Source organism: Choristoneura fumiferana, chromosome 29, assembly GCF_025370935.1.
Source record: "Choristoneura fumiferana chromosome 29, NRCan_CFum_1, whole genome shotgun sequence".
In the NCBI taxonomy this organism is placed as follows: domain Eukaryota; kingdom Metazoa; phylum Arthropoda; class Insecta; order Lepidoptera; family Tortricidae; genus Choristoneura; species Choristoneura fumiferana.
The window spans coordinates 8,195,218-8,211,561 of NC_133500.1; the positions used below are offsets into that span (position 1 = coordinate 8,195,218).

The 16,344-nt window shown below is 36.3% G+C and overlaps 1 protein-coding gene across 4 annotated transcripts in view; it reads right to left on the reverse strand.

The window, feature by feature from the left end:
• The window catches only part of LOC141444020 (nephrin-like), a 475,083-nt gene that overhangs the window by 96,015 nt on the left and 362,724 nt on the right, over positions 1 to 16,344 (reverse strand). For all 4 annotated transcript variants that reach the window (XM_074109455.1, XM_074109456.1, XM_074109458.1 and 1 more), the window contains one exon: positions 5,746 to 5,878. In XM_074109455.1, coding sequence (XP_073965556.1) covers positions 5,746 to 5,878 — 133 coding nt within the window. The remainder of the gene's footprint in view (positions 1 to 5,745; positions 5,879 to 16,344) is intronic.

The following is a 16,344-nucleotide window of genomic DNA, read 5'->3' on the forward strand; positions in this document are numbered from 1 at the left end:
TATCTAAAAAATCTATTTGTTAATGTATTTAAGCACCTATTTTGGACGCCGAACGACCGGAATCCGGATAGCCAAGTGGTTAGAGAACCTTACTATGAAGCTTGAGGTTCCGGGTTCGATTCCCGGTCGGGGCAGATGTGTGAATAATACGAATGTTTGTTCTTGGGTCTAGGGTGTTTAATACGTATATAAGTATGTATTTATTATATAACTATGTTTATCCGTTGCTTAGTACCCATAGTACAAACAAGCTATGCTTAGTTTGGGACTAGGTCGATTGGTGTCAATTTGTCCCGTGATATTTATATTTATTATTTTGCAAATTTTTAAGGTTCCGTACCTCAGTTGGACGGAACCCTTATAGGATCGCTTTGTTGTCTATCTGGCAAGACCCCTTTGCTCAAGAACTCGTCGAAGTATGAAGCTGAAATGAAAATCAAATACTCAAGTCTACAATCTCTTGTAGCAGTAAAAAAGCTTTCAAATCGAATTCCCATGTCCTTGTTAAGTCCCAGTTCTATAGGAATTTTTCACTTTTTTGTGATAGCAATATAGTTTTCTTAATCTCAAGGTTTATCTTGAGTTTATATTACAAACAAGCAGACAATCACACAGAACCTTTTCTCTTCATGACATACAAGGTCTGCGACAAACCTTCAAATAGTCGTCCAGTCAAGCTCCAACCATCGGTCGAAATATTCTGACTTTATTAACCTATTAAGACATATTATATTCAGAATAGCCTGTTGCCCGCAACTCCATCTGTGTAGAATTCGTTTATCGCTATCCCGCAGGATTTTCAGGGAAAAAAAATATCCAGTATGTTCTTTCCCGGGACTCAAACTAGTTGTATACCGAATTTCATCGAAATTGGTTCAGCCGTTTAGACGTGATGAGGTAACAGACAAACAGACTTACAAACTTACTGCGAGTTTTTGCGAGTTGTCGTTAATTCTATTCTGGCGTTAAAAGGGGGATGCTTTACTTCAGCAGTGGACGTCTTCCGGCTGATGATGATGATGACTAATTGACGCCTAATATATGATTGACTGATCCTTGACATATAGATATTTGTCCATAGAAAATTCTTAACAAAATAAATTCTAAAAAAATACATAACATTCAAAAGCAATAAAACGTTAAGACCGCAATTTAGAAAAATGTGTAATGAATAATGGACTTTATAAGCTAACGTCACGGTTTGATTTTGGAGTAGTGTTGTCTTGTATTTTAATGTGAAACAGGCTTTCGTGCGCCGCTTTGTATGAAAGTAGAATTAGGTCAAAAGGATTATAACACGTTAATTTATATGGTAATCGCTCTAGGCCAGGCGGCAGCTGTGGAATACCTAAAGTGGTTGAATTTTTAAATTTGATAGGATTTCGACACTAAAACGCAATAGTATGTTTCAAAATAACCTAGATAAATTAGGCAGTAAGCGAAGTGAGGTGCAATTTCGGCCTCACCTGCATTAGCCATCGAGTAATAGATGTCGGTATTCAGTTTTGAATCAAAACATTTAAAATAACGAGACTTATTGACAGACAATGCATGGGGAATAAACTACTAAGTAAAGATAGTAATGATTCGTTAAGTTTAAATTTCTATATTAAATTGAGTGGAAAAAAACATAAAGCCTAAATGTAATGAGCTTCAATGCTGAATAGGATTAAAAAGTGCGTATTTTTTTATTATTATTTTCAATATCATGACAATATTACTTTCACACACACACACACATACACACACACACACATACCATTGAACTACCTACACTATTTTTTTTTTATATAGCTTATATAGTGTTCCACGGCCAGGCGAAGGCCTCCCCTCTTGACCTTCACAACTCCTATTCTGACGCTATGTCAGGCCAGTCCTTTGTGTACACAACATAGCACCATAGCTACTGACCAGCTCTATTAATAAACAATTCATAGCACTAATGTGCGTGTTTGATAAATACGTAACGTAAATGGATCTCCGTCGGGCGCTCAGCCTATAATCCGTCATTCGGCCTGTTATCAAAGGTATCAAAGGGCCATTCTGGCTTAATGCCGTCAACTTACACGCGTTAATGATTCTAGAATTATCTCTTAATATCCGGTGACGTACAGTCAGCATGGTACACTTGTCTAAATCAAAATCAAAATATAAAAAAAATATTTGCAAAATTTGAAACCTTAACTAAGTACATATTTTTTTTCATGAAGACATACGAACATTGCAAGTTAAATAAAAGCTTGTGCTGTACCTAATTGGGTGATATTTGTAAATATAGATTTTTAGGATTAGAGTAAGTTAATTTGAGTTCTTTTTTATTTATTTCTGTTAATTATTGTATATATTATTTGTTTGTTTATAAATAAACCTAATTATAAAGAGAAAAGATTAGTCTGTATTTTTTTTGTTTGTAATGGTTAAACTTTAGACGACCAGATGGCCTAGTGGTTAGAGAACCTGACTACGAAGCTTGAGGTCCCGGGTTCGATTCCCGTGTCGGGGCAGATATTTGTATGAAAAATACGAATGTTTGTTCTCGGGTCTTGGGTGTTTAATATGTATTTAAGTATGTATCTATCTATATAATTATATTTATCCGTTGCTTAGTACCCATAACACAAGCTTTGCTAAGCTTATTTCGGGACTAGGTCAATTAGTGTGAATTGCCCCGTGATATTTATTTTATTATTTACTAGCTTATGCCCGCGACTCCGTCTGCGCGGACCTAGGTTATCACGCAGTGTGGAATTATCCTATGTTGATCCCGATGTTCAGCGGTTTCGACGTGAAGCGTAACAGACAGACAGACAGACAGAGTTACTTTCGCATTTATAATATTAGTATTTATTATAAACTAGACTTTTTATTTTTTTCACCTATATGAAGCAATAATATCTAACGTTCTATTAATATTAAGTTTAATTAAATGATAAAGTTTCTGATGTTCGTTAAATGATCATGCACTAGCGTCTAAACCGATCTAAATAAAATTTGATACGGAGATAGCATAAGTTCCGAAAAAGGATATGTCCATCTGTATAGGATAGTTTAATCCGAAAAGAAGTCCATAGTTTTTTTTATGGCGATACTCTATAAAGTCACATACCTAATTTTTATTTCAGGGGTAAAACATTAAAGTTTTAACATTCCGACTGTACTCACTAAGTTACTCTAAATGTTAAGCTCGCCTCTTAATTTAAATTAAGATAAACATATATGGTATTGGAAAGCACACAATATACATAAGTTTTAATTAAAGTAAAGACATAGTTATCTTAAACCGGTAAGGCGGGCATACAAATCAAACATAGCTAGTTAAGATATTAATGGCCGAATGATATGTTTATTGGTTTTAGTAGAAGCCTTAATTTAACTTACAAGGTTTGTTTGTTTGTTAGTTGTGAATTATTTCACTCACAGCTATACTTCATTTTTCCGGAGCCAAAATGGCAAAAACGGAACCCTTATAGTTTCGCCATGTCTGTCTGTCTGTCTGTCTGTCTTTCTGTCCGTCCGCGGCTTTGCTCAGGGACTATCAATGCTAGAAAGCTGTAATTTTGCACGAGTATATATGTAAACTATGCCGACAAAATGATACAATCAAAATTTTTTAAAAATTTTTTTAGGTTACCTCCCATAGACGTAAAGTGGGGGTGATTTTTTTTTTCTCATCCAACCCTATAGTGTGGGGTATTGTTGGATAGGTTTTATAAACTATTAGGGGTTTGCTAAGACGACGAAATTCTTTGCAAATATTCAACTTTTTTAAATGCAAATTTTCATTAAATCGAGCGTCCCCCCCCCTCTTCTTGGTGGGTGTTAGAAAAAATTTGGGATGGTAGTAAATATATCAAACTTTCAAGGAAAACTATAACGGTTAAGTTTGCTTGAGAATTATTAGTAGTTTAAGAGTAAATAGTAGCATAACATATACCTAAACTATGGAGGATTCCGCATAAAATACGAAATTCTTAGACAAATATGGCTTATTTTTTTCGTAATGGTTGTCCGACACGCTCTTGGCCGGTTTTTTTTTGTCAATCACCACATACCCTCTTATCGCTCAGAGTCCGTTATAAAGATAAGGTCCTTAACAATAAACGCACTCAAGGATTAAGCACTGCACGTTTTGAGAATGAATTTAAATTGCTGTTACCTAAGAAATGTTACTTTCATCTACGAATACAACAATTTTTAAATGACGATGAATTGTAATGTAACTTAAATCTGACATTGTTTGTATTTGGCTTTTGCTTAATATTTCGCTGTTGACATTATTGGGCCCACCCTTCATACAAAATTACCGATTCTGCATACATTTGAGGGCCAAATCTTTTGCCGCCTTATTTTCGTTGAAATATTATACTACATTGCGAATGTAAATTATACGTTTAATTTAAATATTTCATTAATGTTGCATGCACGTATAACAATTGACATTATTTAATATTTATCAGTAGTTGTTATTATAGATTATCATTTTGTTACAATTCTTTATTTTTTCTAATATGGATAGTCATTAAAAATAAAAAAATAAATTCGTACGCCTACTGGCAAAACAGTGTTTCACAACATGCTTTAATTTTAAGACCATACTAATGTACCTATGATGTTAAACGAATAAAATATTGTTATTCTGAAAAAAAAAGGAATATTTGTAATTTGCACATATAAATAACATAAAGTTTGATGTTCATAAATAAAAAAAATCATGTGCGGAATTACATTTGAAATTTACCACGAGCTATGCGGTGAAGGAAAACATCGTGAGGAGACCTGCACAAACCTGCGAAGCAATTCAATGGTGCGTGTGAAGTTTCCAATCCGCACTGGGCCCGCGTGGGAACTATGGCCCAAGTCCTCTTGTTCTGAGAGGAGGCCTGTGCTAGCAGTGGGTCGTATATAGGCTGGGATGGAAATAAATAATTGACTTGGGCGTTAGGAGGAAACAAAAAAATACTAAGATGAAGCGCGTCAAAGTTCGGAAGTACAGTCACCAGCACCAATATCTGAAACAACAAGCGTGCATAAATATCTAATACGACTCTATTTCTAGGGCCGGAAGGACGTGTCAGATATTTTTGCACGCTCCACTGTGGCAGATATTAATGCTGGTGGCTGTACTAAATAGTGACGTCACGCGGAATTGGAACTGGCTCGTATCTTCATAATTTTTTGTTTAAAAAATAACAAATCTAACTGACGGGCTAATTATGTTATATACTTCGCGACACAAAATTCAACCCACTCTACATACAAAATTACCTATTGCTGCATACATTTGAGGGCCAGATTTTTTGCCGCTCTGTATATTTTTAGGACTAAAAATTCGCCGGCTAATTATTGAAGCTACATTCATTCGATTGCAATAAGAATATTTTTATTTGACTGGAAAACGTTCGCAATATCAGGTGCAATGGTGACACTACTTGACAACTTAAAACCCCTTCTCGATAAAGTCCGATAGCTTCCCAACTAATCGTATGTAATGCGTTCAGTAGACAAGACTTGTGGATACTACGCAAAACTGATATCGAAAAATCAAGGTACTTAAATAAATACATATTAAATATCCAAGACCCGAGAGCAAATATTCGTATTATTCATACAAATATCTGCCCGGCCGAGGATCGAACCCGGGACCTCAAGCTTCTTAGTCAGGTATACCAAATGATATCACGATTCATGGATAACGTGGAAGCGACGGTGACATATCGCTTGGGAAAGGAGCTGGCAAATACTCACGAGTATATAGGTGTGTCGTGGCCCTGCTTGTACCAGATGACAAGACCCATACGGTCGTCGGGCAGCGCCGGTGTGACGTCACAAGGCAGCTCCACACCGCCCCCTGTCGGCGCGTGAAGGGACTCGATGGCAGCTGTAACAAAAAAATGTTTTCACTTCTCTTCGTGAAGTTCGTGTTTATGCTGGATCTAGGCGACATAAAATGACTTTTTATGCTCTAGTGCATAAAGTAAAATCTTCGTCTAACAATAAGTAGGTAAAACCAAGGCAGTCAGGTGCGGCTTGCTGTAGCAATACGCTGAGTATGGCCCTTTTTACTTCTTTCGGCACAATTTTTTTTCTTGGTGCCTAATATATAAGATTGTCTGTTTTTTAGCTGTAATTTTATTTATTTTTGTTGTGCCGAATTTAGGTAAATAAATTTATTCTTTCTTTTTTTCTTTCTTAACAGCCACAAACAAAAAAAGTTACGATATAGTTTTTTAATAATTTTTAATTTGTATAAAACTAAAAATCAATGAGTCAATAAGTCAAAATAAATTTAAAAATCGAAATATTTATAATTATTTCAGCAATACATGCAAAATAAAAGGTACCTAGTACGTGAACAACGTGTCCACTGTTGTTATTTCATCTCCTCGCAATCGAAGTGAAAAGCAGTGTAAAACTCGAGCATTAAACCCATTTGCCCCACGACGTGTCTATATGAACGTCTCAGGTAAAATAGCTGTTTTTATGCTCTTGTTGTACAATCTACTATTTGTAAAGGTAGTTTTATATTACAGGGACTTGGAGGCAGAAAAAGGCTTTCAATTAGATTTAATTTTAGAAAATGTAACTCCATGGATACTATCGAATGTTGAAAAGACGCCTAATGAAGAAGAGCACTAATGTAATAATAACATATAGTCCTCAATCTCCCCAACGGTTTCGACGACGGAGACCCTAAAAACTATTCTGCTTATAAATGAGCCTATTATGGACACTGATATGGGTGGCTAGGCTGTATTTATTTTTAAATACTCTCCTATACGCGTGACAGTACAGTTGCCCAACTAAGTTGAGCAGGAGGACTTAAGAGGTCTTTCTTTACTTTTACGTCTAACGTCGTCTTCCTCAAATAATCTGATGGCTTTCAACGTAGATCGCCAAGATGACCACTTTGCAGCAAGTTCCTTCCAACGCTCGAGATCGATAGTGTAATAAAAGATGTAGAAGATGGCACCGCTAAAAGAACAAAGTAGCCAAAAGTGACCGAAAATTTATTTGAAACCTTTGAAACCACGGCTCACAAGCATACGAACGTTTGAAGGTTAAAGCTTGATTAGATTTATTTATTACCTGTATGTCGGGTAATTATAAGACATTCACAAAAGGGTCGTCAAATTGTATACAAAAAAGAAATAATAATAATAGGTATATGATAGTGGTAAATTACAATACATTGTCAGCCAAAATAAAATTAGAATTAAATTTAAAAATAATAATAACAATAATCAAATTACTAGTATGTCAAATTTAATAAATTGGAAAGATCAATCAATAAATAATTAGAATGTCAAGACGATAAAATTATATATAAAATTTAAAAAAATGTCCACAACAACGGGACAAAATATGTCAATGATTAAAACAATAAAAATATACAGTCACAGAATGTAGAATGTCAAATTACAATTAAATATAGGTGTACTTAAAAAGAAAAATAACAGATAAAATATAAACAAAATGGTACTTAATGGTACAGACAAAATAATCTTCAGGCAATTAATTAAATTTCATTTCACTGTACTCATTTACAGTGATTTGTCTAAAAGAAGTTTCTTGTAAAAAGTTTTACAGCAAACACTGTAGAGACAAATACCTTACCAAGAATTTTATTATTCTGTCTCGTAGATCGGCTTACATCAAATTATTAAACAAAGTTAGCAAACTTAATCTTGGGACAATTTGCGACGAGATATTTCAGTAACAACAGGCATTTAGTAAAGATTTACGGCCATTTTGAAGACCTGAGCAATTTATTCACGAAATACCCAATAAATTATTCATACTCAAACACTAGAATTTACGGCAATATTTTAGCACTAAAACGGCTTTGGAAATAAAAAAGAAACGCTGAAATAACCCATCTTATAGTGACAACTAAAATACAGATCAGAGGTTCCATAAGGATCAAGGATCTTCGAAAACGATCAAAAGATGTGAAGATAAATGTAAGAAATCGGCTTTATGGGGTATGAAAAATTCGCAGTTGCTTGAGAAAAGAAACGGTTAATAGTTATGAGTATTGCCTTCAGGCGAAAATAGCTCTAAGTGGTCTTATCCCTGCGAACAGACGGGTCATCGATTCCAGAAATGAGATTTATCTGATCTTCTAGTTTCAAGATCAAAGCATAATCGCCCAAGCACCAGCATGTTATTATCCTTGAAAAATAGGTACTTATTTTCGCGGTAGCGTTTAGGGAATTCTCAGCAGACAAAGTCGCGAACAAAAGCTAGTCCTACTAATATTATAAATGCCAAAGTTTTAGAGTATGTGTGTGTGTGTATCTACGACTGGACAGATTTGGATGAAATTTTGGTATGTAGATAGCAGGCTACTTTTATCCCGATATTTCCACGGGATAGCGATTAAGTCCTAAAATCTCTACCGCTGGGTTTAAAGTCATGAAATTTGACACAGTTATTTTTAGTGCAACGTCAGCGAAAACCACGATATAAGTTTTGGGAATTTAATAAAATCTCTGAATTTTAGTTCAACTGTTAGATCTAAATTATTTACGCGTACGAGGTCGCGAGTAAATACTAGTATAGTATAAATCGATAATGTTAAGCTACAGACAAGAATACATTTCGAAACCGCCCATCCGAATACGGCCATCTTTCTCTTGCCAATCTTTCACCATGTAATTTGAGATCTCCGGGCTATGTTTACGGCTCATATATTTTTTCTCGAGCTTCCCTTTGGGCTGATTATCGGTTTGGGTGTGATGCTGCTAACCATTATGATAATTCGCATGTAAGATCAGGTCTTTTAAAACCCCTTCCTTTTTATAGCGGCAACATTTCCTATTGTTATTTTTACTTATTATGTGTCATTGCTGTTATAAATAAATTATTTTCTTTCTTTCTAAAATAAAAATAAATAAATAAAATACATTTATTGCCACATAAAAAAAATACAATGAACATAACAGAAACACACCAAATAAAACGAAAATTTAGAACTACAAAATGTCCAAAAAGGTAGGAAAATAATAATAATAATAAAAAACAAAAATAAAAACAACAGACACGTTACAAATATCTGGCACGTACGTGTTTTCGCGCGTACAGTCGATTTACTATCTTTCAGTGCAAATGGAGAATCGTCGACCTGAATTGACCATTTTGAATTTGGACCAAAATGAATACCATCCAGTGAATTTTGTCTAAATGTAAAAAAAACTTACATCCAAATTTTCCTTGTTTATGTAATTCAAATTGTTATTTTTCTGCTTTGACGTATAATTTCGAGTTGTCCATTTTCCATTTTCACCAAATGATACTAAATCATTGACATCCCATACATACTTTTGTCAAGTAAATAATAGTGAAATGGATTATTTAAGCGGACCCCACCCATTCTGGCACATGAATCAGTTTATTTGACTGTACATACATATTTAAATAAAAAACCGTTCAAGTGCGAGTCGGACTCGCGCACGAAGGGTTCCGTACCATCTATTCAACATTCATTAGACATTAGCAAAAAACGGCAAAAAAGCACGTTTGTTGTATGGAAGCCCCCATTAAATATTTACTTAATTCTGTTTTTAGTATTTATTTTTATAGCGGCCACGGAGGACGTATCTGAATATCTAAAATTAATAAATGTAAAGTTAAACAGTCGACGGTCAAAATATCGAAAGTATTGTATTGTATTGTATTGTAAAACTCTTTATTGTACATAACACACATGAAAATAACATAACACAGGATAATAAGATGTACAAAGGCGAACTTATCCCTTAAAGGGATCTCTTCCAGTTAACCTTTGAACGATTGACAGGATATCAGACACAAGAGTAGACACTACAAGTACAATGAAAAGGTAAAAGAACAAAGCAAAGTAGAGTAGTAGTAGAAAGTAGGTTAGATTAGGTTAGATATTTTGACCGTCGATATTTTAACTATCGATATTTCATTTATCGAAATTAAGATGCGTGCCGGGCCACAGTTATACATAATCTGTGAAAATTTCAACTGTCTAACTATCACAGTTCATGAGATACAGCCTGGTGACAGACGGACAGACGGACAGACAGCGAAGTCTAGGGTTTCCGTTTTTACCCTTTGGGTACGGAACCCTAAAAACCAGCCGCCAGCAGACTTGAGTATTCGATATTAATTACGATCACGCGTCCCTAAGAAAAGGGATCTTGTCTGACAGACGAACGGGCAGACAGACAGAACAACAAAGTGATGCTATAAACTTTACTTTTTTAACGACCGGATAGCCATTGCGTCCCTAATAAGTACGTTTATCTGTTCCCATAACACAAGCTTTACTTACCTTGGAACTAGATCAATCGGTGTCAAGTGTCAAGTGTACTGTGATACTTATTTTCTTTTTAACCCCCGACGCAAAAAGAGGGGTGTTATAAGTTTGACCGCAAAGTGTGTCTGTCTGTCTGTCTGTGGCACCATAGCTCTTAAACGGGTGGACCGATTTGAATGCGGTTTTTTTTAAATTGAAAGCAGGCTGAACCAATTTTGAGATATTAAACTTTGAAGTAACAAAGTCGGGAGTTTTCCAACTCTTTGTTGGTTAGGTTGGGTTATTTCCTTTGAAGCACCCTGACAAGAAGACAAAAACACAATTTCAACTTATTCCGCATACTTATACGGTCATTCGTTGATATCTAAATTGTCTCTACTCTAAGGAGACTGTAGGGACCTATAACAAGATTATTACCACCTCACAACTAAAAGCGATCTAAGTTGCATATTCTCTATTCATTGCGCAGTCGAAACGCTCACCACTCAGTGGCTACCTGGCGGTAAACGCAATGGATAGAAAATAGTACGTCCCGTCGCTGATCCTGCGAAATTGTGGTGGGGCCGTTGGTAACATCTAACCGATGCCAATATTGATATAATCGATATGTGCATTACAATCGCACTATTCGTTCCAGACTATCGACCGTCGTTTATCGATAAGTGGAAGATTCTCTCTATCCGATAGTGAGAAGAGAGAATTGCAATTTAGAAAGCTTGTGAGTTTGTCCGTGTATCTATGTGTGTTACATTTTATGCCTTGGCTAATCGGTTGACGAATTCGTTACCGTCAGATTAAAGGAAAAATAAGTAACATTTTACTAGGTTGAGTCTCGGGTCATCTATAGTTTTGTTTTATTTAACGACTGGATGACCAAATGGTTAGAGAACCTATGACTACGAAGCTTGAGGTCCCAGGTTCGATTCCGGGCCGGGGCAGATATTTGTATGAATAATACGAATGTTTGTTGTCGGGTCTTGGATATTTAATATGTACTTATTCATTATGATTATTATTTATTTATTTAATGTTGTCCGTACTGTTTTAAACTTCTGTTATCATTGATAGTGATAATAATCGATGTGAATATCGTACGTAGATCTCGAAGTCGGAGATACTCAAACTCTGTCCTCCAAGACACAGATCTTTACCTAGTGTGGTCGGAATATTTCGAAATATTATTATGTAGGTATTATTTAAACCAATAAACTTTTTTCATTTTCATTTTTTCATTACGCACTGGGCCCGCGAGGATGCGGTGCGCTGCGTGCGATACCTCCGCGATTATTTGCAGCCAGCGTGTCGCCAATGCACCGCCGCGGTGACGCGGACCGTATATGACCGTACGTGGCTTAATCGCAGTGTCCACGCGACGGCACCGCGGCGGCTCACAGGCGGCGAATAGTCGCGGTGATACCGCAGCGTGCTCGCCACGTTCCAGCTCTGCCGAGAAACCGCCGGCATAATCGCTAGTGCGCACAAGCTCTAATTATAAAACACTTGCGAACAAAGGTCATCTCAATTTAACTCATGTGAAATCAGAATTCAAAACCAATACCAAAGCAAAAGCGTAATTTAATTCATTTGCCTCAAAAATTCGATTCATTGAACATCAGACCGTATCACTTGAATTAAAATACCACCAAAAAGGCTTTTATTGGCAAAGACGAAATAAACTTGGGTGTACGATTATTTTGTACCCTATGCTTAGGGTCTCCCCACATCTATAGACACGGGATCGGCTTTAGTCGATCAAAAAACTCTCTAGACTCCAGCCAGCGAAAGCTGTCCACGCATTTTTTACGAAACTTTAATCTGGTATCATTTTTGAGAGTGTCAAAATTGTCATATTGTCATTCTAACCCGGCTTAGATACTTGTAATTTTAATATTTCTGCTTTAAGAAATAAATAAATTATTTTTTGTTTAAATTCAACCTCCTACCGTCCTCAAAATGGAAAATGTTCAAGAATATGTTAGTACGTAAATGGGCTCTGACAAAGGTCATAAACTTTACCAAGGGACTACTAATAAAGTACATCATCAACTTTCACACATTACTATAATGAATGTTGATGCAGCTTGAAGTCTCGACTATAATTTAATATCTGGAAAAATTAAATAAATATCTAAGTATCAACATCGTTTAATCAGTGTATAGCAAGTGTTGTCAGCCTCATTTTTTTTAAATTTGCCGCGATTTGTCTGGAACAGCTTTCGTTGGCCAGTCAATAAGAGCGAAAAATAGTGTGATAGGGTGACTAATAAAAGTGACCAAGTGCGGGTAGTTCGTGATACGAGTGCCGGTACTATTAATGATCAAGTGCGGGTAGTTCGAAGAACTCGCGCTGCTAGGCAGACTTGACACTAAAGTCATCATTCACCATTACTATAATGAATGTTGATGCAGCTTGAAGTCTCGAAGTATAACTGTTAATAAATATCTAAGTATCAATCGTTAATCAGTGTAAGCAAGTAGCCTCATAAGTCCCGTTTATGGTATTTTGACTAAGAGCGAAAAAGACGTCAATCGGCTCGGCCGACGCGCAACGACGTTCACCAACGGGAAGAAGTATTTTTCGCTATTGCGTGGACATAAAGCATTTTTTGGTCGGCTTAAGCCGATTCCGCGTCGATGTGGGGAGACCCTAAGGCACTATTCAAGCTTAGGCTTTGGGGAGACCCTTAGGAGAGTTATAGACGGACGGCATTACAATAGCAGCGTAATCGCAAATGCCTGTCCACTATCTGTGTATATGTCTACGGCTTAGCGCTAACTCTTTATTTATATGATAGGGGGGAAAGAGCAGGCGGGTCACCTGATGGAAAGCAATCACCGTTATCCATAGACACCAACACAAGTTGAAGTACGGATACGTAAAATGTAAAAATACGACACACACTTTACCGCTTTTCGAACTTAAACAATAAAGATAATCGTGATTAAAATTGTTGAAGACTTCATACATGAGTATATAACGATGTATACGATCGGCATTGCAGTTATTCGGAAGGTATGTGGATATGATAATCGCATAGAAGAGAAGAACTTTAGACACGGAGACGTGAAGCGAAATAAACTAAAGTTAATTTATTTATTCGGTTTAAAACCAGCAGGGCTACTAAGAAATTCGAAACTCGAAGTTCGTATCGTACCGTCCCTCTCGCTCTCGTATTAAATAGTATAAGTGTCAGAGGGACCGCACAACAAGAACTTCGAGTTTCGGGTTTCGTAGTAGCCCGTAGCACTACCATGAGTTTACAGTGACCGTACTCGATAGCGACGGCGTGAATTATTTGTATGGAGAATTATACAGCGCCCCTACAAATAATTTACGCCGTCGCTACGGTCACTGTAAACTCATGGTAGTGGTACTGCAGACAGCTGCGAGATTCGCGCGGAGATCGCTCCGTACTTTACTTATTTACTATGTTAATTTAAAAAACCATAAACTGCTTATAGGTTCTCCTTTAATCTATAGGTTTTCTCTGTGTGCCTGTTTTCTGTATTGCTTACTATTTCTGGTGTACAATGAAGATATTATTGTATTGTATTGTATAGCAAAATATTTATTTTTTTCTTAGGCTGAGTTTAAGGGTTAAGACGACCAGATGGCCTAGTGGTTAGAGAACCTGACTACGAAGCTTGAGGTCCCGGGTTCGATTCTCGTGTCGGGGCAGATATTTGTATGAAAAATACAAATGTTTGTTCTCGGGTCTTGGGTGTTTAATATGTATTTAAGTATGTATCTATCTATATAATTATATTTATCCGTTGCTTAGTACCCATAACACAAGCTTTGGTAAGCTTAGTTTGGGACCAGGTCAATTGGTGTGAATTGTTCCATTATATTTATTTATTTATTTTATTTAATTTTCGCCTATTTTCTTACTATGTTACTACCAGATTATTGTATTGTTACCAGATTTACATAAATATGCCAAATTTCAAGTCAATTCGACCTCTGGAAGTGGGTCAAACTCAACTTGCAAGATGTGACCCGCACATAGGTAAATACATATATACAGTGCAAGTGCAGTGTTAAATAAAATCTTTAAAAAAAGAACAACGGTAAACTATAGTTACAAACTATTAGGATAGATGGCGCTTGTGGTGGTTGACAGAAACAAATAATTTTATAACTCTACGTGATGTAAAAAGGTTTAATTGATTCACGTATCTATCGCGAAACTCATCGAAGGGTAATCACAATTTTGGATTCCCGCCACGGAATTCAATTTGCCGGCAGGCCGGGTGTAATTTTTAATTGTATCCAATCCCAGAAGGATTGAAAATCAATATTGTATCCTAATAAAAGATAACAGTGGATTCAATTAGAAGTTTCCGTTTTTTAGAGTTCCATTTAGAAGGTGCAAGTTTCCAACTATGCAATTCTTCGGGATAACAACAACCTCATGTCCATCTCAGTTTTCAATAGGCATCCACCAGCTCCGAGCATCCGCGTCAGCTAGTGTAAGCCCTTAGATAGGTATTCTACGTTTTAACTTGCCAAGATGAACATGAAAGATTATTTTTATTGTTGTTTCATGTTCAGATTTATATCAAAAGCCGTGATTTATCGGTCGCGTGATCGGCATAAAGCTTATTTAAAAGTCATTAAACGTATTTTTGGTAATTAGCTTCTAATTCCAAGTCGTTTAGGTTCACATTCGTTTGTTAGTCGGCACGGGAAATAAATTAGTTTTATTGTTAGAATTGTAGTTATTAAATCGAGAAATTTGTTTTTGATTGTGGGTCGAATTCAGCAGCGTATTTTAGATCGAGCGAGCGCGAAGTCTCAGTTTCAGTTAAAAAGCAAAAATGCTTTCAGATATACTGGATATTCCAAAATTCACCCTCTTTGAGGGTTGATTTTACGTTTATTGAAGTTACCAGACAAAATGCCATCCCACTTAGTGGATGATATGCGAGAGAAGTAGCAATGGGCGGGCCCCATCGCTCGAAGAACAGATAACCGCGTTGCGAGAGAAAAGTCCTCGCGTGGCGACCACGAACCGGAAGACGAAGCGTTGGCAGGTCTCTAATCGTCAGGTGGACTGACGACATCGTGAGAATCACGGGCAACCGGTGGATGCAAATGGCGAGTTGCTGTTCATTGTGGCGTTATAAGGGGGAGACCTTTGTTCAGCAGCGGACGTCTTTGACAAAAACTTTTTTGTTTTCCAAGAGCCTCAAACTCAAAATTTCATCTTAATCAATACTGTTAAGCGAAGCGTGAAGGGTTCTATCTATCTGTTTCTTTAGCATTATGGCATTATAATATTAGCGTGGATTTTGTAGCTTCAACAATGACGATTTCCATTTCGTTGTGCGTATAATTAATATAATCAAGCGTGACATATGCAAAGAAGTTCGCGGAACCAAACAGTTTTCTGTTAGAGCACTACAATGGGGAGTAAATTTCACGGTTTTAATAAAAATAGCCGTTTGACATTTTGTGCAAGGCAAGAGGTTTTAGGGTACCGTTTGGTGTAATTATAAAACCGGTGTAAGGGATGATTTTCGGTATAAAAACTGTGTACTTTCTAGGGTCTTATCCTATCCTTAATCTACATATCCACTAAATTTCATCTTTAGGTATTGGTTCCGCGATTTGAGCGTGAATAGGTAACAGACTGACAGAGATAGTTTCAATACTAAAATCAAAACGTTTATACTATTGGCGCTCTCCGAAAGACTATTACTGCCAAGAAGCATACGCCGAAAGAAACTTGGCAGAAAGTATTTTTCTTTCAAAACGACTAGGTATTCTCTTTTCGAATTTATAATACTTTTCTCTAATTGATTACTCCTCTGTGTGTAATGTATCTGTATTTTCTTAATGTAAGTTATACTGTACAATAAAGAGTTAAACTAGGTATTACTAACTACTATACCGGGTGGGCCCTGTAACAGGAGCAAAAAAATAAAACACAGATTCTGCTACTCAAATGAAACTAGTTTAGTTTTGCAATTTTCGACAATTAAGTAATTTTATCAGTATGTTTATTCCAAACAAATTAAATGGTATTTTCAATGCCGTACATCCAATAGCC